Source organism: Melanerpes formicivorus, unplaced genomic scaffold (genome assembly GCF_026170545.1).
Source record: "Melanerpes formicivorus ecotype bairdi unplaced genomic scaffold, bMelFor1.0.p_v2 SCAF_11, whole genome shotgun sequence".
Classification (NCBI taxonomy): Eukaryota; Metazoa; Chordata; class Aves; order Piciformes; family Picidae; genus Melanerpes; species Melanerpes formicivorus.
Genome location: NW_027142363.1, coordinates 15,897,592 through 15,922,260, shown reverse-complemented (window position 1 = coordinate 15,922,260; position 24,669 = coordinate 15,897,592). Strand labels below are relative to the sequence as shown.

Genomic DNA, 24,669 nt, shown 5'->3' with positions numbered 1-24,669 from the left:
TTGTTAGGGTTTGTGGTGCTGCTTCTGTCTCCTCAGTGTTGTCCCACTTTGCTCCCACTCAGTGATGAAGTGTTGACAATCACTTCGGTTGGTTTTCTTTTAGAACAGCAACAAAAAAAGGAGGTATGGTATGCAGGGTCTAGGATTACTCCATACCTTCTGTTACTCTGTCCTGAAAGAAGAGAATGGTATCTAAGACTAGTTTATGGGATGCTTGGGAGTACAGCTTCATTTTTTATGTATTAATATCAATTTGTGGATAATGTAGAGCCTTGCAGATCACATTTGTGTGTTCTTTGGTGGGACTGCTGTGCTGAAGCTTGTTTTTTGGTGTGGTTTTTTTGTTTGTGTTTTTTTTTTAATTGGTTTGTTTTTGTTTGTTTTTAATAGTACTGTCTAGATGAATTTTCACTGTTATCAATGACCCTACTTACTGAGTCTTGATGTTTAATTTTCTCAGTCACCTATTTTTTAAGTATTTTTTCCCCCCTGCTATTGTATCTGCACACACAGCATAAAAACATTAATGGAAGAGAGATTTCTGGCATTGCATAGAATAGAATAGATTTAACCAGGTTGGAAAAGATCTTCAAGATCGTCAAGTCCAACCTATCACCCAACCCCATGTAATTAACTAAACCATGGCACCAAGTGCCTCATCCAGGCTCTTCCTAAACACCTCCAGGGATGGTGACTCCACCACCTCCCTGGGCAGCACATTCCAATGGCCAATCTCTCTTTCTGGGAAGAACTTCTTCCTAACATCCAGCCTAAATGTCCCCTGGCACAGCTTGAGACTGTGTCCTCTTGTTTTGGTGCTGGTTGCCTGGAAGAAGAGAACGGGTACCCTTCAGGGAGTTGTAGACAGCAAGAAGGTCTCCTCTTCTCCAGGCTAAGCAACCCCAGCTCCCTCAGCCTCTCCTCACAGGGCTGTGCTCCAGACCCCTCCCCAGCTTTGTTGCCCTTCTCTGGACACCTTCCAGCAGCTCAACATCTTTCCTAAACTGAGGGACCCAGAACTGGACACAGGACTCAAGGTGTGGCCTAACCAGTGCTGAGTACAGGGGCACAATGACTTCCCTGCTCCTGCTGGCCACACTGTTGCTGATACAGGCCAGGATGCCATTGGCCTTCTTGGCCACCTGGGCACACTGCTGCTTCATGTTCAGCCCACTGTCAACCAGTACACCCAGGTCCCTCTCTGCCTGGCCACTCTCCAACCATTCTGACCCCAACCTGTAGCACTGCCTGGGGTTGTTGTGGCCAATGTGTAGAATCTGGCACTTCGATGTGTTCAGTCTCATGCCCTAGGACTCTGCCCATCTGTCCAGCCTGGCAAGGTCCCTCTGCAGAGCTCTCCTACCCTCTAACAGATTAACTCCTGCCCCCAGCTTGCTGTCATCTGCAAATTTACTGATGATGGACTCAATCCCCTCATCCAGATCATCAATAAAGATATTGAACAGGATGGGGCCCAGCACTGATCCCTGGGGGACACCACTGGTGACTGGCTGCCAGCTGGATGTGACACCATTCACCACCACTCTCTGGGTGACAGCTAGCCTAAATGGAGCTAGGAGGAAATGAAAAATTAGAATAACTGTTTTGGCCTGTTGATTCTTCTATCCTTCAGAAATTCAAGAGGCCTTTTAAATTATCTGCAGCTTTCTGAGTTTTGCTGACATGGGCTGAACGATGCAGATGTTCTTGTATATTCTAAGGGAATAACCTTATGTATGATGTCTGTCCACAGAACATTAATCACATGTGTTAATGGTTGCCAAGAAGTAGGAGTAGTATATGTAAGTGTGTTGTGGTCACAAGGCTTTGCATGTATAATTATATTACTTGAAATATATTTGTATCTTAAGACAGAGTATATTTGCTTCATAACCTTTGCAGTCTCAGCCTTGTCATGCAGCCAGCTGGAGACTGTAAAAGTTTACCTGTGCTTCAGATAGATTTTCATTTTTGATGGCAGCATTTCATTGAATTTACATTGTGTGCTTTTAAAGACAATCTTTGTAAAAATATTGCATTTGCTTTGTGTATAACTGCTTGTGTCTTGATACTGAGTGTTTCAGACAGCTTCGTTTCAGACAGCTTCATAGTTAAGTTGCACCTTGATCTTGTAATAATGAGCTTTGAGTCCAGGCAAGCTGTCTCTTGCTACGAAAACAACTCGTGTACTGGATTTGTATTTCAAGATGAGACAGTGATGTGAGAGATCACTTGAGATTTTTTTCTTCTCAATATTATTTTCCTGTACCCTTCTTCCAGTTGGATTGCTTCCATTAACTGCATTATGGTAGACCATTAAGCATATCTGTTGCACTGCAATACTGTGTGTTCCTGTGATTCCCGATTTCTATCCTTGAATGACCCCAAAGTAGTCTAGTGGGATATAACTGATCACGTACCCAGAACTTGTTGACACTACAGACTTGTCCTGTCTCAGCAGTAAAGAAAAACTCAGTTTCATGTATAAAGTATGCCAGCCTTCAAACAAAGCTGAATTTTTCACTGATTGAGTGCAAGTCTCAGCATTTTCATGTCTTTGGGAGCCTAGTGAGCTGCTGATTCAGATATGTCCCAAATGCTATAGTGTGTGTTGAATCATTAAATATTGAATGAATATTGTGAGATGGAATCTGAGTCACATCAGTGAATTTTAATATCCCCTATTGTCCTCATTTAGTTCTTTGAGGATTTGCAGGCTTTCCTCAGGAAAATTGAAGACGTTAATGCTGCTGCTCTGTACTTAGCAGATATCATGAGTAAATCAGGGCCTTTCCCCTTTTCCCCTTTTCCCCTTTTCCCCTTTTCCCCCTTTTCCCCTTTTCCCCTTTTCCCCTTTTCCCCTTTTCCCCTTTTCCCCCTTTTCCCCTTTTCCCCTTTTCCCCTTTTCCCCTTTTCCCCTTTTCCCCTTTTCCCCTTTTCCCCTTTTCCCCTTTTCCCCTTTTCCCCTTTTCCCCTTTTCCCCTTTTCCCCTTTTCCCCTTTTCCCCTTTTCCCCTTTTCCCCTTTTCCCCTTTTCCCCTTTTCCCCTTTTCCCCCTTTTCCCCTTTTCCCCCTTTTCCCCTTTTCCCCTTTTCCCCTTTTCCCCTTTTCCCCTTTTCCCCTTTTCCCCTTTTCCCCCTTTTCCCCTTTTCCCCTTTTCCCCTTTTCCCCCTTTTCCCCTTTTCCCCTTTTCCCCCTTTTCCCCTTTTCCCCTTTTCCCCTTTTCCCCCTTTTCCCCCTTTTCCCCCTTTTCCCCCTTTTCCCCCTTTTCCCCCTTTCCCCCCTTTCCCCCTTTCCCCCTTTCCCCTTTTCCCCTTTTCCCCCTTTTCCCCTTTCCCCCTTTTCCCCTTTCCCCCTTTCCCCCTTTCCCCCTTTCCCCCCTTTCCCCCTTTCCCCCCTTTCCCCCTTTCCCCCTTTCCCCCTTTCCCCCTTTCCCCCTTTCCCCCTTTCCCCCTTTCCCCCTTTCCCCCTTTCCCCCCTTTCCCCCTTTCCCCCTTTCCCCCTTTCCCCCCTTTCCCCCTTTCCCCCTTTCCCCCTTTCCCCCTTTCCCCCTTTCCCCCTTTCCCCTTTCCCCCTTTCCCCCTTTCCCCCTTTCCCCCTTTCCCCCTTTCCCCCTTTCCCCCTTTCCCCCTTTCCCCCTTTTCCCCCTTTTCCCCTTTTCCCCCTTTTCCCCCTTTTCCCCCTTTTCCCCCTTTTCCCCCTTTTCCCCCTTTTCCCCCTTTTCCCCCTTTTCCCCCTTTTCCCCCTTTTCCCCCTTTTCCCCCTTTTCCCCCTTTTCCCCCTTTTCCCCCTTTTCCCCCTTTTCCCCCTTTTCCCCCTTTCCCCCTTTCCCCCTTTCCCCCTTTCCCCCTTTCCCCCTTTCCCCCTTTCCCCCTTTCCCCCTTTCCCCCTTTCCCCCTTTCCCCCTTTCCCCCTTTTCCCCCTTTTCCCCCTTTTCCCCCTTTTCCCCCTTTTCCCCCTTTTCCCCCTTTTCCCCTTTCCCCCTTTTCCCCTTCTTTTTCTGGTACAACCTGCTGAAGCAAGTCACTGGCTTTAGAAGCTGCAGATACTATGTGGAATTCTTCAACTTTCATTCTTTCCAATTCAGATAACTCTCTGTCGTCACGGGGGGAACCATGTTTTCTCCTCCCCCCACTCTTTTATGTTTCTACATCGTCATCTAAACTTCACCAAAATTCAGATTTCTACTTTAACTCACATCATCTATCTTTCAATTTCCAAGTGTTTACACCAGTAATCTCACCAGATTATGTACCTATATCTGTTAAAATGTGTCTATCGGTATCTGTTTCACAACTTCCCCCAAACCTGGCAGTGTATAACTCCTGTACCTGCCCAGGATTAAATGGTATGTTTAACTAGGTAGGTATGTGGATTAGTAAATGCTTTAATTCAGTTCTACCCTGTCTAAAATCTTAGTGTCATGGGGATATCCTTGAATAGAATAGAATGGAATTAACCAGGTTGGAAAAGACCTTTGAGATCATCGAGTCCAACCTATCACCCAACGCCATCTAATCAACTAAACCATGGCACCAAGTGCCTCATCCAGGCTCTTCTTAAACACCTCCAGGGATGGTGACTCCACCACCTCCCTGGGCAGCACATTCCAATGGCTGATCTCTCTGGGATGCATTTCTTCCTAACATCCAGCCTAAATCTCCCCTGGCACAACTTGAGACTTGTGGGAAGGCAGGCCCTGCTTTTTTTCTAGGTATGTCTCTTTAGGTATGCTGGTGAGCCTTTATATAATTGCTTCTTAATCTGTTTAAAAATGTGTATTGAGTTAGTTTAAACAACTTTATTTACCCAGAATTTTTGTCTGAAACAGACTAGGGGATGTTCATGTGTCTAGCCCTGTTGGCTGTAGCAGTAGTCTCTGAGACACTTAAAGGTACTGGAAAGAATGCTGTGTTGGACATGTGCATCTCAGCCATGAGAATATGTGCCTGCTAGGAATGTGAGTAAGAGCAGATTCCTGTAACTTCTGCTAGTGTTTTGCCGTGCTCCAGTATTCATTTTGTCTGATTGCTTGAGTGGATCATGGTTCTGCTGCTAGCAGTATTAAATGTTGCACTGGGGTTGTCGTACCCCTGTTTCAGCTTCTTAGACATTGTCTCTTCTTGCTGAAAAGTAGAGCTCCTAATTAACGTTGGTTGTTACACAAATAAGTAGTACTTAAGGAAATACAGCAGAGTATGTGATATGTCTGTTGCAAAATTTCTTAAAGCTTGTCTGTGTTACTACATTAACATCATTTATGCAAGAAAATGTTCAACACACATTACTGTTGCATGTGCTGTTTAAGATGAAGACTTTTCAAAGTCCAAGAAGAACATTTCCTTTTATATATATATATATATATATATATGTAATTTTGTTTTTTACTGGTTAGGCCACACCTTGAGTACTGTGTCCAGTTCTGGGCCCCTCAAATTAAGAAGGACATTGAGATAGTTGAATGTGTCCGGAGAGGAGCAACGAGGCTGGGGAGAGGCCTCAAGCACAAGCCCTACAAGGAGATGCTAAGGGGATTGTTTAGCCTTGAAAAGAAGAGGCTCAGGGGAGACCTTATTACTGTCTACAGCTACCTGAAGGGAGGTTGTAGCCAGGACAGGGTTGGTCTCTTCTCCCAGGCAACCAGTACCAGAACAAGAGGACACAGTCTCAAGCTGCACCAGGGAAGTTTAGGCTCAATTGGATGTGGCACTGGGTGCCATGGTTTAGTAATCATGAGGTCTTGGGTGAAAGGTTGGACTTGATGATCTTTGAGGTCTTTTCCAACCTCATTGATTCTATGATTCCAAAGGCATGTTGAAACCTGCAGTAATGCTACTGACTGTAGCTTGCAACACTGCAGAATATTTTTGCTTTCAGTTAAAAGGAGCTGCCTTTGGTTCCTCTGACTAGAGGAAAACAGGGCTGAAGTGTATTTTTGTTAATCTGGTAACTCTTCAGTTTTGTGTTGGTATCTCTTTCAGAACTCCAATTTGTTTACTTGAGTGATGTATTTCAGCGCTGGTGAAAAAAACAGGAGGTGCTTTTGCATTTGTTTATAGTCACAAAGCCAGTTGATCACACTTAAGCTATTTCAGGCAGTGTTGTGTTGTGAAGAGTAAGTTGGTGCATGTTATCTTTTCGCCCTTGGTTGTTTTTCACATGAATACAAATTCTGTTTGTTTTATCGTGATTTTTTTTTGTCCTCTGCTCTGCTGGCATTACAAATATTTGTAACACAGTATGAAAATTTCAAGTGTCTTTTATCTCAGTGAGTAGTTTGTATATAAGCATTGGACTCCTCTGAAGGACTGAATGAATATTAAAATTGCTGAAACTTGCAGGTTTTTTCTCCTGTCACCAAACCATGCTTGTTTTATCATCTGCTCAGCTGCAGTCTGTGGCAAAAACAATGCAGAAGGCTTTATAATGGGCAGTGCAAGTGGAAGTGGGGACAGGATAGCTGTCAGAATGTGGTGTACTTGTGAATGAAATCCACTTAGTACTAGTCAATATAGCACGCTCACTCAAAAGCCAGTTCGTAGAATGCACAGATAAAATGCCTTCTCTAAGGCGGGTAGTTGTGTACTTCATGCCATGATTTTGCAGCTGAGAACACCTTAAAAATTCTATTAATACAACTGAATGTTATCTATTAAATATATTTCAAGCATGAAAAACAGAAATTAAACACATTGGTCTACACTGAAAATGCTTGTAGCCTTACCAGCGATGGAGCCCAGTGGAAGCCTATATTCAGGAGTGGATACTTGTAGTAAGTGAAATTATGTGTGAAAGTTAATTGCAGGCATTGCTAATAATGCAAATAAATCTTCACTGTGCTGTTACCTATAGTAACTTACTCTTGCAGCTTTGCTAGAAGCAAATCCAAACAGTAGTCTTTTCCAAAAGGCTTATTGATTACTCTGAAATACATAGGACATTGCTGAACCTTTTTTTCCTTCAGCAGATCTTTTTTTGTGTATCTTCTGTATTTCTTCATGCATTACTATATTGATTTCTTCAAGATATGTAAGATTTCTTCATAAATAAATATACTGATACAAAATTTCTTCAAATTTTGTATCAATATCCTTGCTAGGAAATATTCTAGGCTTGCTGGATTGTAATTCAGGGCATAGTGTCTATGTTCTGTTGTTTCTATCATAGCGAAAGTTTTGTGTTCCTTAATACACAAAGCTTATTCTGAAGTGGATCTTAGGATTTGAGTGAAAGCTTGATTTAGCCACCAAGCTGCTTGATGCTGGATGCATAGTAGCAAAGCTCTTGCATATTAAAATTGCAAGTTAATCTCTTCATAGCAATTAAAACTTTGTATTTGCTGTAGCGTTCAGACCTTCAGGCTTAAGGCTATGAAGAGCAGAGAAGAATTTGGATTAGCTGTTTAGAATTTAAAGCATAATGAAGTAGCTGCTCATAGTACCTTGAAAGGTAGTCGTAAACATCGATAGAACCAGGAGTTACCATTTTTTGACATTTATATAGTGGTACAAAACAATAAGGAAATATAATGCAGGGCCTTGTTCAAAGGACTAGCGGTCACACCGGTGGATTTGGTTTCTGGCAGTACTGCTGCTTCACCCTCTTCTTTGATAAATTGCTTCAGTTTTCTGTGTCTATAAAATTGGTCTGCCATCAGTCTATGTAGCTAACAAATGTTTTCCATTATTTTACTTAATCTTCAAGGATTTTTAACGTACCTTGATGGAATTTAATTCAGTGCACACAGCGCATAGAGCTGATTATGCTATATGGAGAATTCTGGAAGGTGGAAAAACTGTGTTGAGATGTAGATCAAAAGAGTGCAGAGTTTGATGCAGTTAATCCAGAAAAATAACCTATATGCATATGAACTGGGCTTGCCATATTTTCATGGAGTGGCTTCAGAAATACGTCAGCTCTACCCAAGAAAGTTGAGTAGTTTTAAACTGCTCTTCGAGTGCAAGATAACATGTGCTCTGCATTGGGAACAGATGCTGGCTCTCTTTCAGTTTTAAACTAGGGCATTCCAAATGTCACTGCAAGCTAGTGCTGAGGGACTTGGCCTTGGAAAGAGCCAGCTTGACATAAATGAGTGTTCATTTGACAAATAGGATCTAGTACTGGTTTTCCAAATATGGTTGTTTTTTAATGTCTTATACCAATGTGGTGCTGCTTTGGATCAAAGTTCAGTGGTACTTCTGTAAAGCACAAATGTACTTCAAAGCTATAGTGATAGGATGAGGGGCAATGGCTTCAAACTAGAGAAGAGCAGATCTAGATTGGATGTTAGGAACAGGTTTTTCACCAGGAGGGTGGTGGAACACTGGAAGAGGTTACCTGGGGCGGTGGTTGGGGCCCCATCCCTGGAGATATTGAAAGAAGGCTCAAGAGGGCTCTGGACAGCCTGATGTAGTTGAGGATGCCCCTGCTGACTGTAGAGGGGTTGGACTAGATGAACTTTGGAGGTCCCCTCCAACCCAGACCATTGTAGGATTCTATGATCTTTCAAGGTTCCTTTCAGCCCCTAACATTCTGTGATTGTGTGTCATTATAGCCTACTTTCAGAAAGTGGTGGCACTTGAAATGAAACTTGGCGCTATTTGTTTCAACATTGGGTTTGGGTGGAGATCACATTGTTTTCTATATAATTTCTTTTCCCCTCTTCATGTGTATAGTATAGCAGTGGTTTTAAGTGCAGTGGTAGGTCAGCTTGTATACAGGGAATAAGGACTAAAAGTTCCTGGGCCCTTACCTTACTCAATATGCATTTATAGATTACTTCTTTCTCCTTCATTTCTTCCTTTCACGTCAGCTTTCCAAAAGTTTCTTTTGTATTTTATCCCATAAAAATGTATCAAATGGAATGGTAGTGGACTTCAGTGGTACTTTCCAAATGGCAAAAGATATGATGGAATTGCAATTGTTTTTTCTCTGCTTTAAGAGATGTAAAATTGTAGATAGTGCTTGGAAGATGAACTTCCTGTTCTTTGTTGAAATTTTAAGACCACTTTTTACTTTCTGCTTGAGACCTAAACCTATTCTTCTTTATATTTCTATACAAGGGGTCATACTTCAATTGTTATCTTGCTGTCCTTCAGCTAAGTTAACCAAATGACTGCAGTTATTTGCTGCTTTAGAGAGAGCATCAGCCTGTGAACCTGTGAAATGTTCATTTTGCTGTTTCTGCACTCTTATTAAAGGTGAAGAAGTGCTGTCAAATGTGATGCTTTATTGATTAGGTCTTTACCTGTTAGCACCCATTAGTAGGATCTTTATTACTTGTTCAGTGTTACTGTTTTGAAAAAGTATGTAATTAGTGTTTCTCTTCACAGGCAGAAGAGAATTTATCCAAAGGTTAAAACTTGAAGCAACCTTGAATGTTCATGATGGATGTGTAAGTCACTTGTTGTTTTTTTGTTTGTTAAAGTATGTTAAATTGTGATTTTTGTTGCCATGATGTTAGTTCCTTATCTTAAAAAATGCAAATACTATGCATTAAAGCCAAGTTGGAAAACTGTACTGGTTGAGACCTACATCTGAATTCTCTAGGTACATGTTTTTTCTTAAACATTTGATGCTTTACCTTTGAAGCAAAACAAAATCCCTTTCCTATACATTATTACTGAATCCACTGCTGAATGAATTAATCTTCTATGCTGGGATAACACATGCTTGTCTTTTAGTTAGAACTCATCTTAAACCTTTTACATGGAATCTTTAGCAGTATTGTGTTATGTTGATATACTTTGTTGACTTCAAGCTGTATTACAGTTTTGAATGATTCTAAAAAGCAAATGGTCAGGTGCTGTGTCTTTTTACGTTGCAGTTGCTGAATCAGTGAGGAATGAACACTATAGGAGTCTTAAAGATGTTTCTAGATTTGTGGGGGTTTGGGGAGTGTTCAGAGTTTTTGGCGGGTGGGCTTTGGTGCTTTGGTTTGGTTTGATTTGATTTTGTTTGTTTGGATTTTTTTGGGGTTTCTTTAAGAATATTTGTGCCCAGTTCTGGGCCCCTCAGTTTAGGAAAGATGTTGAGTTGCTGGACCGTGTTAAGAGAAGAGTAACAAAGCTGGTGAAGGGTTTGGAGCACAGCCCTGTGAGGAGAGGCTGAGGGAGCTGGGGTTGCTTAGCCTGGAGGAGAGGAGGTTCAGGGGAAACCTTCTTGCTGTCTACAACTACCTGAAGAGAGGTTGTAGCCAGGTGGGGGTTGGTCTCTTCTCCCAGGCAACCAGCACCAGAACAAGAGGACACAGTCTCAAGCTGCACCAGGGGAGGTTTAGGCTGGATGTTAGGAAGAAATTCTTCCCAGAAAGAGAGATTGGCCGTGGGAATGTGCTGCTCAGGGAGGTGGAGTCACCATCCCTGGAAGTGTTTAAGAAGAGCCTGCATGAGGCACTTGGTGCCATGGTTTAGTTGATTAGCTGGTGTTGGGTGATAGGTTGGACTTGATGATCTTGAAGGTCTTTTCCAACCTGGTTCATTCCATTCCATTCCATTCCATTCCATTCCATTCCATTCCACAAATTGCAGCTTTTATTTTCCCTGTAAAGCATGCTGAGTAATTGGACATGGTGGTCAAATTAATTTTTTTTTCTAGCTGAAGATAAAAATAAAGTCAACTTCCTGCCTACCATTTGATCTGTGTTTCCCAAAAGAGAGATCCTGTGGGACCCTTTCTAGGGCATGGATTGCCTCTTTTAACAATGCTCACGTTGTCCAAATTTGGTGAGGTTGTATGGATGCCAGAAGGTACCATTTTCCATATTAATTCTAAAGGGAGCTTACATTGACAAGGAAATGTGTAAACTGAGATGAGATGCTTTCTGTATGAAGTGTTGAAAAAGAATCAGTTTGGCCTAGCAGCAATGAGGCACAAGGAGAGAAGAGAGCAGCTCAGAATCATATTGAATTGGAGTAAAAATACTACTTATTTTCTTCCAATTCTGGTCCTGGGAAAGTTGAGGAAGGTAGAATTGCAGAATGCATAGGTAGATGAAGCTTCTGACAAGCAAATATGAAATTTCAAAGTAAAGGAGACATTAAGTTCAGTAACAAACAAGCATCCTGTGTGGTATACTTCTCCTCCGGGATGGCACATGTGAGCAAATAGTTTTGAGATTAAGTCCTCAAAGCTATGCTTAAATTGGTATAGGAAGTTTGTTTTCATGTTGTTGGAATGTGCAGCTTTTACCTATTTCTCCACAGATGAGAAGTAGTACCTTTTGCACTCACTTCCCTGCTTGAAGATCTTTCTGATGGTCTGTGTATCCGCAGATACTTGTATTTCCTTTGTTCTATTTCTTGCATTCTGTTTATCTATCTTGTTCACAAAGGAGTAGATTCTACTGTTACATTGCATAGAAGTGCAAGTTTGCTTTTCCCATTTTTGTAAGGATTGGCTATACTGTCTTCTGCATTGTCTGGAGAAAATACAGAGAAAGCAAATTTATTTTTGACATTTTGACTAATGAGTCAGAAGTGCCTGCTGCTTCCTTTTAAGGCTAGTTGAGTGGCAAATAAAACTAGATGCAGCTGATAACCTGGAGTGCTTAGAAGAAAAAAAGCTTATTTTGTTTGTAGTTGTCACTTCCATTTTTATGCATGTCCTTTGGTTTGTCTCTTACATATTTTTCCAAGAATTTCGAACCCTTGGAGTTGTAACTATTACATTATGCTTTTAGTTGGGTGTTGAATGGCTGTGAAGGTAACAGATACATAGCTGTTCTACAGGGCTTTGAAACACAAACCAATTTTCTATGGTAGAGACATGAGAACTTTCTTTTCATTTGCTTTCATTGAACATAGGTTGGAATTGATGATCTCAAAGCTCTCTTCCAACCTGGTTAGTTCTGTTCCATTCCATTCCATTCCATTCCATTCCATTCCATTCCATTCCATTCCATTCCATTCCATTCCATTCCATTCTATCTGGTTATAGTTATCACTACATATATTTATCACTACATATATTTATTGGGGTTATTCACTGTTGGTCAATAGGTTGTACTGAACACTGAGAAATGTGTATTGACTGATCAGTTACTGGAAAGCTGGTGTTCTCTGGGGGAAAACAAAAGAATAAAAATCAAGCCTATTCCACTGTTACTTGAATTGTTTTTTGACAATAACATTGAGAACCAACTCTGCCCTAGGTAAGGGTGTATTGCAGCTGCTCAACCCTGAGGCTATCTGTGCAATGAAACTGGAGTTTAGAAGGAGAACAATTGTGTTGCGCAGGCTTGTGATGCTGCAATTTAGATAGTCATGTCTTCTCTTTGCATCATCAATGCTTTCTCTGCTTTTCTGCCCTTCAGATTTGCTTTTGGTCACACTCGTCCATCCTTCTCTATTTAGTTTTTGTGATAGCTCTTTCCCCTCTTCTTTTTTATTCCCCCCCCCCCCTTTTTTTATTTTTGGTCAGTTTCCTTGTTTGTACCCCCCTCCCTCCCCCCCTTTCCTGTTTCTGTTACTCTATCGTTGTACTAGCATTTTGGTTTCTTTAGGGCACCAATGGTACTCCTCTGCCTGAAAGGAAATGCAGATGAGTATTGTTGGGTTTTGCGCTTGCCCCAGCCATTGCACTGTGCTATGGTTGGCAACATTTTGTAGAGGCCATTCATTCACATTGTCAGGACAGGTTACTTCAATGATAGATGGATCTAGGGGCGAGTTGAATGCATGGTTCTTGGTTGACAGTCAAGGTTATAAAACCCTAAGAGTAGCCAGTGCTCAGTCGAAGTAGACAGGACTCATTTTTGAAGACAGGTGAGATAGGGCAATCATGCAGTGTTCCAGGGAACATGCCATACAATAATAGACAGATAGAGGTGAAAGTAGCAGTTTTGTTTCTGGTAACTTTCAGTTTTTCATTAATGAATATGTATATTCTTCCACTTCTGGTGTTTAGGACATTCCACGACAGTGAACTCCAGTTTCAATAAATCCCGTGTGTGTCATGTGATGGTTTCATGGGAGGCTTTCTCTCTTCTTTACCGCAAAGATTCACAGAAAATGATTTCTTTTCCATGTCATTCATGATTTCATAAGCTTCTATCATATGCCCTCCCCAGAATAATACAAATTACTTGCTAGTTGCTATAAAAATTAGTAGATGCCTATGACCACCTTAGTAATTTTTTTTTTAATATAATTTCTCTTTTCAAATGGGTAGTAACAGAAATGGAGAATATAGAAGTGGCATATGAACCAAAGCATTGGATAATGTGGAAGAGACAGATTTGCCATGCATGACTGTATACACTGACAAAATGGTGTTTGCTTTTCTGTGCATTTCCTAATGATTATTAACATTATTTGAGCGCTGTTGAGCATTGAGCTAACTCTGCCCTAGGCATGCGTAGTGTAATGCGAAAGCTCATTTAAAACTCCTTAATAAGTCATAGAATCAATAAGGTTGGAAAAGACCTCAGAGACCATCAAGTCCAACCTGTCACCCAACACCTCCTGAGAACTAAACCGTGGCTTCAAGTGCCACATCCAATCCTTTTTTGAGCACCTCCAGGGATGGGGACTCCACCACCTCCCAGAGCAGCACATTCCAATGGCCAACAACTCTCTCTGTGAAAACTTTCTCCTCACCTCAAGCTTAAACTTTCCTTGGCACAGCTTGAGACTGTGTCCTGTTGTTCTGGTGCTGATTGCCTGGGACAAGGCACCAACCCCCACCTGGCTACAGCCTCCCCTCAGGTAGTTGTAGAGAGCAATAAAGACTCCCCTGTGCCTCCTCTTCTCCAGGCTAAACAACCCCAGCTCCCTCAGCCTCTCTTCACAGGGCTGTGCTCAAGGCCTCTCCCCAGCCTCGTTGCCCTTCTCTGGACACATTCAAGAGTCTCAATGTCTTTCTTAAATTGATGGGCCCAGAACTGGACACAGTACTCAAGGTGTGGCCTAACCAGTGCAGAGTACAGTCAAGTTGTTGTGCATCTGATCAATCTAACAGCTAATTCTGATTTTGCAACTTTGCCTAATTAAAGACCCCCAACTAAGCTTGTAATTGAAATAGTAACTAAAATGGCTGTGTTTATTTTAAAGAAAAAGATTGTCATCTTTTGGAATCAGAATGAGACAAATTTTTAAAAGCATTAAGAAAAGGATTTAGAACAAAGTGAGTTTTCTACCCATTATATCACCTGTGGCACTAAGGTAGTTATTCTCTCAACACCATACAGCCAAGAGAAAGCTAGTTTAGAGGCTGAAATAATCATGGTGATGCATGCAGTCTTGTGCTTGAGCTGCTGCTTGAAGACAGGTTATTCTAAGGACAGTTTTTGATCTTCCTAGCCTTTGAGTGCTTTTTACTATTTTAGTTCAGTGACACATTACTAAACAGTTATGTGAGAGGGAGAATTGATGAGGAAATATATTGTAAAGTTCTCCCAATACAAGTCAGTACCTCTCTGGAGGATTCTTCATTCCCAGCATACTTGATTCCCAAAAGGGATATGGGACAAATTCTGTGGTGCTGTTACAGTATCACAGTATAACCAAAGTTGGAAGAGACCTCAAGGATCATCGAGTCCAACCTATCAACACAGACCTCATGACTAAACCATGGCACCAAGTGCCACATCCAATCCCCTCTTGAACACCTCCAGGGACGGTGACTCCACCACCTCCCTGGGCAGCACATTCCAATGACGAACAACTCGCTCGGTGAAGAACTTTCTCCTCACCTTGAGTCTAAACCTCCCCTGGCGCAGCTTGAGACTGTGTCCCCTTGTTCTGGTGCTGGTTGCCTGGGAGAAGAGAGCAACCCCTTCCTGGCTACAACCACCTTTCAGGTAGTTGTAGAGGGCAATCAGGTCACCCCTGAGCCTCCTCTTCAGGCTAAACAATCCCAGCTCCCTCAGTCTCTCCTCATAGGGCTTGTGTTCAAGGCCTCTCCCCAGCCTTGTTGCCCTTCTCTGGACACATTCAAGTGTCTCGATGTCCTTCTTAAACTGAGGGGCCCAGAACTGGACACAGGACTGAAGGTGTGGCCTAACCAATGCAGAGTCCAGGGGCACAATTGACTTCCCTGCTCCTGCTGGCCACACTATTCCTAATGCAGGCCATTCACATGATCTTTGAGAAGGTGTGGTCACTGAGAAGTATACAAAGCAATGAATGGTCAGAAGCTAGATGGGGTGAAGATAAAATAATGGTGATGTTGTGATGACCTCCATTTAAAATGCAGAGAACTTTGTGGAGGAATTTGGTACATTAAAGCACTGGAATGTGTAAAATTGTGGGTACTGTGGCCTCTGTGGGAAGGCTTAATTTCCCTGATGGACTCTTCTGGAGCAGAGGGAGTAATTGAGATTCCATAGATGAAGCAGGTGATTGATTCCCTTATAAACTTGTTTTTAAATTATTTGTATGTGTGTGCTAGCTACTTAGAAATTTCATTTGTGAACTCCCATTTCTGTAGTGTTGGATGAGCATTGATGTTACAATATTCTGGAAATGTAAATATAACCTTTTTATTTCATGCAGGTGAATACAATTTGCTGGAATGATACAGGAGAATATATCTTATCTGGCTCAGATGACACCAATCTGGTGATCAGTAATCCCTACAGCAGGAAGGTATGTTTGTTCTGCATACTCAGGAATTTTCAAAGAGGATTTGCATGATTATTTCTCAAGATACTGAGATATTTTTCAAGCTATTACTTGAAAATGATAATATCAGGCACTTTATAGTTTTATAACTGGAAATGAAACTTCACAGTGCTTTAAAGCCTTAGTAGTCTAATCCCTTGCAACATAGGTATTATCCCATTTTACGGTAGGTGGTCTGGCACAAAAGGAACATGGTCACACAACAGATCAGTGTCAGAATTAGCAATAGGATTAAATGATTCCTGTGAAATCTTATAGTCATAGAAATTGTTTTCTGTTTCATTTTAGTTTTCAAATATTGTATTAGTTTTTTGCTGTACGTGATGCACGCAATGGCCTTCCTGTGCAATGTTGAAATGTCAGTACTGATTAAAATATTACCATTTGAAATTACATTGCCTTGTGTTTGTGTATATGTGGCTCCTAAATAGCAGAAGTGCTGTAAAGGCCTCTGCTTTTCCAGTTCTGCACTTATATGGGTTCCAATGAAGTCAGATGGCTTCCAGTAATGCCAACTAGTATCTGTCATGTGGTAGCAGTGTTCCATGCTTTGCTCTTTAAGGAGGCATTGATAGTTTGATAGAAGAGATGCTATGAACTTTGTCAGTGCTGGGTAGCCTATGCAGCAATGTTCAAGTGAAATCTTCTCTCTTATGCTTTCTCAGAGGTTGAGAACTAAGGCCTGAAGAGGTGCTGAAAAATTAAATGCAGTGGGGGAACCAAAATGTATGGTTGATATGGTGGAAGAGAGTTTGAATGGAAGCATATGGAAGCAGCAAAATTTTACCTTCCTGAAAAGCTGTGGTGGGAAAATAATAGCAATCAGGAATGTAGCCTGTGCCTATATGCAAGGCCATTTTCCTCACTTCCCAAAATGAACTGCAGCTTCTAAACTTACTCTCTTCTTTTCAACCATTGGTATCAGATTGACCACATTCAGATCAGTGGTGTTAGACTAGGGTTTCTTTTGAACTGGAGTTCAGCTGAAGAAGGGATATCTAAGACATCTATAAAACAGATGAAGACACTTGAGAAGTAAAACCTTTTCATGCAAGTAAAGGATGTTCAATATTGTACAGAGTTTATTGTATTATATTGCTGTGGGATACCAATATTGTTATTGCATAATTATTATATTAAAATATTGTAGTATTTTAATAAATCCATCAATTTAAACTTTCTTTTTTCAGGGGATCATTTTTCCCCCCCACTGTGTACTACTGTTGCCAAATGAGAAAGGTAGAGTTCCATACATACCTTTCTCTTCATAGAATAGAAAAGATGTTTTGTTGTCTTACTTTTAATGGTTAGCTCTACCTAACAGCAGAGCAGATTTCCACCCCCCCAACCCATGTATGCAGATGCAGTTATAAGCCAGCATGTACTAACAAGAAGACCTAATAATCAGTGTTGTTCCTGAAATGTACTAGAGATGCGGTTTTTAATGACTTACAATTGCTTTAGCTTTTTTCCTCTGGCTTGAGTTACAGAATCAATAGGAAAAGGCAGCAAATTGGTATTGGTAGCAGAAATGTACTGCAATTTGTCATTTTGGCAGATACATTTTCTGTTATGAACCAGCTAGAGTAGCAAGAATACACTTCAGCCATCAATACAGTCCTCTGTGTTAGTAAAATATCTAATTTTATAAGGAAGCATTTAATCTTGTTTATTTAATCTTATTTTTTGTGAGTTTTAAGTGAGTCATTTCAGTTCATGTAACGTATGGCCAGATGCAAATGGTAGTTGCTACTGTGTTATGTGTCTCAGCAGGAGACATTTTCTAAGTGTTACTCGAGTTTGAATGGGTGATAGGTGTTTATAGTGCTTGTGCATCTCTTACATTACAGGTAAGATCCTGTGTTCTGCCTGTCTCAGAGCCCAGGACCCTTAATAGAACTATTTGGCAAAATTAATGTTTGCCTCTCTTTTTCTGGTGCCTCAGGGACTTGCACTGGCACAGCTTCAGAAAATTAAAACAAATCAAGCTGATTAATTGTCCAAAGCAACAGATAGAACAGCTTAGGGTTTGCTGGTGTTAAATGCACTAACTGCAAGATGATCTTACGTTAATAAAACCTGGGTAGCATCCAACACTATCAGAGATGCAAACCTTTGCAGTAGCTCTAATAGAACAGAAATGTAGCAAAAGTTAAGCCATATACTGAAGGTGCTATTCCCACCAAGAGAGGTGTCCCTGTCTGGGGTGGAGGAGAAGGAGCATGGCCCATCAACAGTCCTTGTCTGTGTCTTTCCCTCCCAACTGCTGATGCACCCGTTGCTGCTGGTACTGATGCTTCTGGATGCTGAGAAATGTTCTTCTTGTGGGTTTTATACCCTAGCCCCACATGTTGCTGCCTGCTGGGTGACTGTAGTGGTTTGAACCTTAACTGGAGTTTAAGACCTCAGATGGTAGCAAACCAATAATTCTTCCCCTTCTCCCCTCTTCTTTTCCCTGAATAAGGGAAGAGGGAGAGAAACAAAACAAACAAAAAAAGAGGTAGGGGAAAAGAGAAGGAGGTGAATTTACCAAAAAATAATCTGGAGTCAGTTTGGAAGTAGAAGTAAATTTTTTAACAAAATATACATATATAGCAATAACAGGGAGGCTTTACAAGGGTAAGGAATAAGGGTGAATAGGAAAATACACAAAACCAAGCTTGGATGGCCTTATATTTCTCTTGATGTAAGTGGATTTCAGTCCTTTAGAGAAATGTGGATGCAGTAGGGAAAGGCCAGGCCTGACCACGTGGCAGAACAAGAAGGCTGGCAGTGGCTGTTGACCCCCTTCAACAGGCAAGGTAGGAGCAAAGGGTCATGGTGTCTTCCTCTTTATAGGCTTGCTGGACAGGAAGGGGGAGTGGAATAGACCACCTTTGACCTGGGGGACCCCTCGTCCTGGGAGGGGGAAACCAAGTCCCTCTCTGTTCACCTGGATCAAGTTTCTTTTGTCCTCTGGGGGAAGCAGGGCTCTTGTAGCCCTCCTCCCAGGATGGGTGTAACCCAGCACAGTGACATTTAGCATGATTTGGGAGCAGAATTGAATAACATAGTCATATATATTTAATATGTACTCAATTTTGTTCATTGGCTACTGAGAGGTGTCAACTTTAGTATTAAAATTGCAGTTATTTAGGCAAAAGTCTTCACTTGGCTACCCTGAGCTTCAAAATCCGTTTTGATGTTGGTTGGTTGTTATTTTGGCCTTCCTTCATTGGTTTTAGGCAAAACAGGGCTGAAGACTCTTCCTTCAGCTTTTTGGCAGGCCAGCTTAGCAGGTCTTCATTTAACACAAACATTTACTGATTGTAAATGGCCTTGGTCCTTTATGCTAAATCAACTTGCATTCCTGTCTCTTGGTAAGATAGGCAGGTATCCCCCAGCATCTGAGGAGAAATATGTTACTGTGATTTCTACTAGTAATTGCAAGTCCCAGTGAAAAGGATGAGTGCTTTATTATACTTTGGGATGGCTGAGAAGAATTCTTGTTGTGGATCTTTTTTTCCTCATTTGTTTTAGGCATCACATTACTGAGGGTGGGGAGCAGGAGGAGTTTGGATGGACCTAAAGTTCTACATGGCAGAAATATGGTACAAACATATGGAAATTCATGTATTTGCCTCAGGTTGAGCACTCAGTTTTCAAAGCCTTTAAAGAAGCCTGAGACTTATCTTGGCTAATACCAATATGAAGACATGGTTCTTAGGAGTTTCAGGATTTTTGGGTCACTCAGGATTTTTGAATCTTTAACCTGGTTTGCCTTCTGGAAGAGGAAGGGTTCAGCCCATGTGAGAGTTCTGGGGAGAGTTTAGAGGGTGCTTGCTGAGGCTGAAGGTATGCAGCTTTTCTATAATCTGGATTGCTACTTTTTAGGGTGGGGTTCCATTAGGTTTGCTTTACTTAAAAAGAAGGTTTGACCTCTTTAAAGGAAGTACTATTGAAAAGATTGGCTTGATAATTTTTCTGCACTGAGTGTCTTGAATGGGAACCCAAAATTAACTGTATCCTGAAAAGCTTTGTAATCCACTGATACCTGCCTTGTATTTGTTTAAACAGACGCTTTTTTCCTTTAAAAAAAGGAAACCAGAGTGGTAATAAAATCTCTTTAAAAAATGGCTTTGTTTTTTGATGTGATTTTAAAGCTACTCTTTTGTTCAGCGTGGTGACTTTTTATTGGAAAGATTGTCCATTTAGATAGGGAGCTGAAACATTTCAGGTTTAATGAAGCCAACAGGGTAGCTGCCAGAAAGTTTATTTTCATGGAAGAAAGTACTTATTGTTATGGATGGAAGCTTGTATGTAAGATTTTGGGATTGCCACATGAATTAGTAATCCTCTCCTGAGATTTAATCTATGGTTTTATGAGGTGCAATTTGAAATCTTCAATTTGTTGCCTTTCCCCTTTCCCCTTTCCCCTTTCCCCTTTCCCCTTTCCCCTTTCCCCTTTCCCCTTTCCCCTTTCCCTTTTTTTCCTGTGTGGCATATTACCTAAGCAATTGTAGAAGGTATGAATATATAATTACTACACCAAGTTAAGTGCTTTGAAGAACATCTGAAATTCTTTGCTTCCCTCCTCCTTCCCTTTTTCTTCAGTCATTAAGTTTCTGTAGCCTCTTACATGTTGATAGTAAAATGCTCAAATGGAGTACAAGTGGAGATACTATTTTACTCTGTGTAGCTAACAGTAGGCTTTTGAGGATTGTTGTTTGTGGTAGTCTCTCATCTTTTTCTCTACCCAGACACCAGCAACTTTTATACCTCCTTCTCCTCTGTAAGGCCATAAAAGAGGATGTTCAGTGCAAGGGCACGGAAAATAACTGTGCATGTAATACATACTGTAATACTTTATTAATTTCATTGCAATGCTGTGCAACAGTCAGGAAATTGAGGGGCAAGCAAGGTGAGATCTGCTTTTTGAGGAAACTCTTTACTGAAAATATTTAGATGTGTGTGTTTCTGAATCCTGTTTCCATTTACAGTGGATGAGAGAAGGGAGGGAAAGAAAAATCTGGATTTTTTTTCAAGTTTGTGGGTAATCATAGAATCACCGAGGTTGGAAGAGACCGCAAAGATCATCGAGTCCAACCTGTCACCACAGACTCCATCACTAAACCATGGCAAGTGCCATGTCCAATCCCCCCTTGAACACCTCCAGGGATGGTGACTCCACCACCTCCCTGGGCAGCACATTCCAATGGTGAACGACTCTCTCAGTGAAGAACTTTCTCCTCACCTCCAGCCTAAACTTCCCCTGGTGCAGCTTGAGACTGTGTCCTCTTGTTCTGGTGCTGGTTGTCTGGGAGAAGAGACCAACTCCCTCCTGGCTACAACCTCCCTTCAGGTAGTTGTAGACAGCACTAAGGTCTCCCCTGAGCCTCCTCTTCTCCAGGATAAACAATCCCAGCTCCCTCAGCCTCTCCTCATAGGGCTTGTGCTCAAGGCCTCTCCCCAGCCTTGTTGCCCTTCTCTGGACACGTTCAAGTGTCTCAATGTCCTTCTTAAACTGAGGGGCCCAGAACTGGACACAGGACTCAAGGTGCAGCCTAACCAATGCAGAGTCCAGGGGCACAATGACTTCCCTGCTCCTGCTAGCCACTCTATTCTTGATGCAGGCCAGGCTGCCATTGGCCTTCTTGGCCACCTGGGCACACTGCTGGCTCGTACTTAGGCAGCTGTCAATCAGCATCCCCAGGTCCCTTTCTGTTTGGCAGCTCTCCAGCCACTCTGACCCCAGCTTGTAGCTCTGCATGGGGTTGTTGTGGCCAAAGTGCAGAACCTGGCACTTGGACTTGTTGAATGCTATCCTGTTGGACTCTGCCCTTCTGTCCAGCCTGGCAGTGTCCCTCTGCAGAGCTCTCCTACTCTCTAACAGATCAACTCCTGCCCTGAGCTTGGTGTCATCTGCAAATTTGCTGATGACTGACTGAATCCCCTCATCCAGATCATCGATGAAGATATTAAAGAGGCTGGGGCCCAGCACTGATCCCTGGGGGACACCACTAACCATCAAATTCAGATCTCTGTGTCTAAACTGAGATCAGTACATGGAAAAAAACTGAAGCAGAAGATAAATTAGGTGTTTTGACTTCATGAAACCCAGGGGCATTAGGTTTGTTGGAAAAAGTGGGAAAAGTAAGGAGCACTTGTACCTTGGTAAGAGAAAGACTCTGTACCGCAGAGTAAAGAGAAGAAAAAGTCTGTCTGGTTATATTCAGCAATAGGGAGGAAGTGGTGAACTGGCAAGATGGTAAAGCCTCTAGTTTAGAGTGTTGTTTCTTTTAATTATCTGTTTTTATTATGGAGATCAAAAAGATTTTCATGTCAGGAGAAATTCTTTCACAGTAGCAATAACAGAAAATCAGAGGTGGGACTGACAGAAGACTTTAACTTTTATCTGAATGAGGGTACCTTATGGACCTCTTGCTCTGAGTTGCTCCTTTGATACTGAGTTCCTTATTTCCTTTGAATATATGTATATATAAAAGATATTAGGCCTTGTGTATGTTTCAGATGTATTGGTTTAAGCTGACTAGCCCCACTAGGAGGGACAGGGCTGCCGCCCCTCACCCTAGGGTGATGCCGTGCAAGCTGGCTAGTATGTTCTACGCTGTGCTAACATCATGATCACTGCAGGATGGGAAGGGTTGACCAAGGCTTAGTGGACTTGAAGTATATTCTATAGCTTGTAGTTTCCTTTTTCTGGGTGTTTTGTGGAGTTTGTTTGGGGTTTTTTATGCTTGTGTTGGTTGGTGTGGTTTGGGGTTGTTTGGTTTTGGTTTTTTTGCCCCTCCCCAGGCTTCTGGGACAGGGCTGCCCTCAGTTTGGTATTTTGGGGGCGGTTTGTGTTTTGTCAGTGCCCCTGTTGCTGCAGATTGCCAGTACGGCTGTTTTCCTTTGTGTAATCTGATATCCCTGCAATAGAGTAGTAAATTGTCCTTATCTCATAGTTTCATAGTTTCATTCAGGGTTGGAAGGGACTCAACTAGCATCTCTGCCTCCCGGGTCCTTCTCCTCCACCTGGAGGGGTCAGAGTGGGGGAAGAAGAAGCCACTCTGTTGTGAGCAAATTTGCCAGGGCTGAGCTGCCAGCTGAGTTAAAAGCAGGGCACAGAATATGCAGATAGACCATTAATTTTGTGTGTGTGAATTGTTTAAAAGGTGCACTTGTGTAGTATTAGTCATGAGCTGTCTCTGAGAGAGCAACTTCATTTGCATAATGTTTTATTGGATTAAGTTAATTGAGTGGAATTTTGGAAGTAATTTGCATACTGTAAACAGCTTGGTAAATATCTTTTTCCTATTGGCAGTTTGCTTTAAGTGCTGCAGATAGGAGAAATAAGACTAGAATGTTCACTAATGCCCAGGAAAGCATATGGAGGGTGTTTTCAGTTTTGAGAGGGTAATAACGAATAGGTTAGGAGTTGTAAAGAGTTATCACATAGTGGTTAGAACCAGCTGTGATCCTGAAGTAAATTATATGCTGCTCTGCTGGACTGTAGGTGACTGACATTCATTGACATGGAGCCACATTTCAGTTTATTGCCTTGTAATCATGTTCTTAAATGTTATTTGTTTTTTAACTGGTGTCAAAACATCCTTTCTTGTAAACTTTGGTTCTCCTTTTTAAAGTGAGTTTATTATAAGAATATCATCAACTTTTAAAGCCTGTAACGTTGTCTTGCAGTACAGTGCCTTGTTCCTGACCCATGATATTCTAGATCCTCCAGTTCTTTTCTCACTGACATGCTGACTGGCTGCACTGTCATGCTGGACTGGTGTTTTACTTTGAGAAACCTGATACAATATGTAACTAGCAATTTCAAAACATAAGGTGACAGTTTCATTCCAGTCCTTGACTTTTGCAGGATGCTTTCCACAAGTGCGTAAGTGAATGACTCCTGTGGAACCACATTGCTCTTTGAAGACATTTTGTGTGAAGAGAGGTTCTCTGTTCTGTTGTATTAAACTGTAGGTTCCTGGCAACCTGTACATAAATGATGTTTTATAGTACCAGAGCCCACACGTGTTGTTGTCCCATCCTTTATTTGCTTTGGAAACATTAACCTGATACAACCTTCCTTTTTCTTTCTTCCTTAGGTTTTAACAACCATTCGCTCAGGACACAGGGCAAACATTTTTAGTGCGAAGTTCTTACCCTGCACCAATGACAAACAGATTGTATCCTGTTCTGGAGATGGAGTAATTTTTTACACTAATGTCGAGCAAGATGCGGAGACCAACAGACAATGCCAGTACACCTGCCACTACGGAACTACCTATGAGGTACCTCACACAAGGCAATGCTTTCAAACTAGGCACAATGCCATAGTACAGAAAGAGTGATTGCCCATTGGAATGGGCTGCCCAGGGAGGTGGTGGAGTTGCCGTCATTGGAGGTGTTCAGGAGGAGACTTGATGGGGTACTTGGTGCCATGGGTTAGCTGTTTGGGTGGGTTGGACTGGTTGATGGGTTGGACGCGATGATCTTGACGGTCTCTTCCAACCTGGTTTGGTTTATTCTAAATAAAAGTTTATTCTAAATAAAGTTTCTTGTATTGTTCTCCAAGATTTTAAGCAGGCTGCTGAAAGCTTTATTTAAGTGAGAATTAAAGAACTTTCCTTATAGCTTTGTTGTGCTGGTTCAGTTTTAAGGCTTTTGGTGTGTTTTTGTTGGTTTGTTGTGTGGGTTTTTGGTGGTGGGGCTGGGGGTTTGGTGGGGTTTTTGGGTGCTTTAGTTTGTTTGGTGGTGTGGTTTGGGGGTTGGTTTTTATTGTGTTTAGCCTAGAGAAGAGGAGGCTCAGGGGAGACCTTACTGCTCTCTACAACTACCTGAAGGGAGGTTGTAGCCAGGTGGGGGTTGGTCTCTTCTCCCAGGCAACCAGCACCAGAACAAGAGGACACAGTCTCAAGCTGTGCTAGGGGAGGTTTAGGCTGGATATTAGGAAGTTCTTCCCAGAAAGAGAGATTGGCCATTGGGATGTGCTGCCCAGGGATGTGGTGGAGTCACCATCACTGGAAGTGCCTGGCTGAGGCACTTGGTGCCATGGT

At 42.0% G+C, this 24,669-nt stretch overlaps 1 protein-coding gene across 5 annotated transcripts in view; it reads left to right on the top strand.

The window, feature by feature from the left end:
* DCAF6 (DDB1 and CUL4 associated factor 6) overlaps positions 1–24,669 on the top strand; it is a 95,798-nt gene that overhangs the window by 7,104 nt on the left and 64,025 nt on the right. For all 5 annotated transcript variants that reach the window (XM_068144649.1, XM_068144652.1, XM_068144651.1 and 2 more), the window contains exons 2-4: positions 9,332–9,393; positions 15,494–15,586; positions 23,719–23,904. In XM_068144649.1, the coding sequence (XP_068000750.1) occupies positions 9,332–9,393; positions 15,494–15,586; positions 23,719–23,904 (341 nt within the window). The remainder of the gene's footprint in view (positions 1–9,331; positions 9,394–15,493; positions 15,587–23,718; positions 23,905–24,669) is intronic.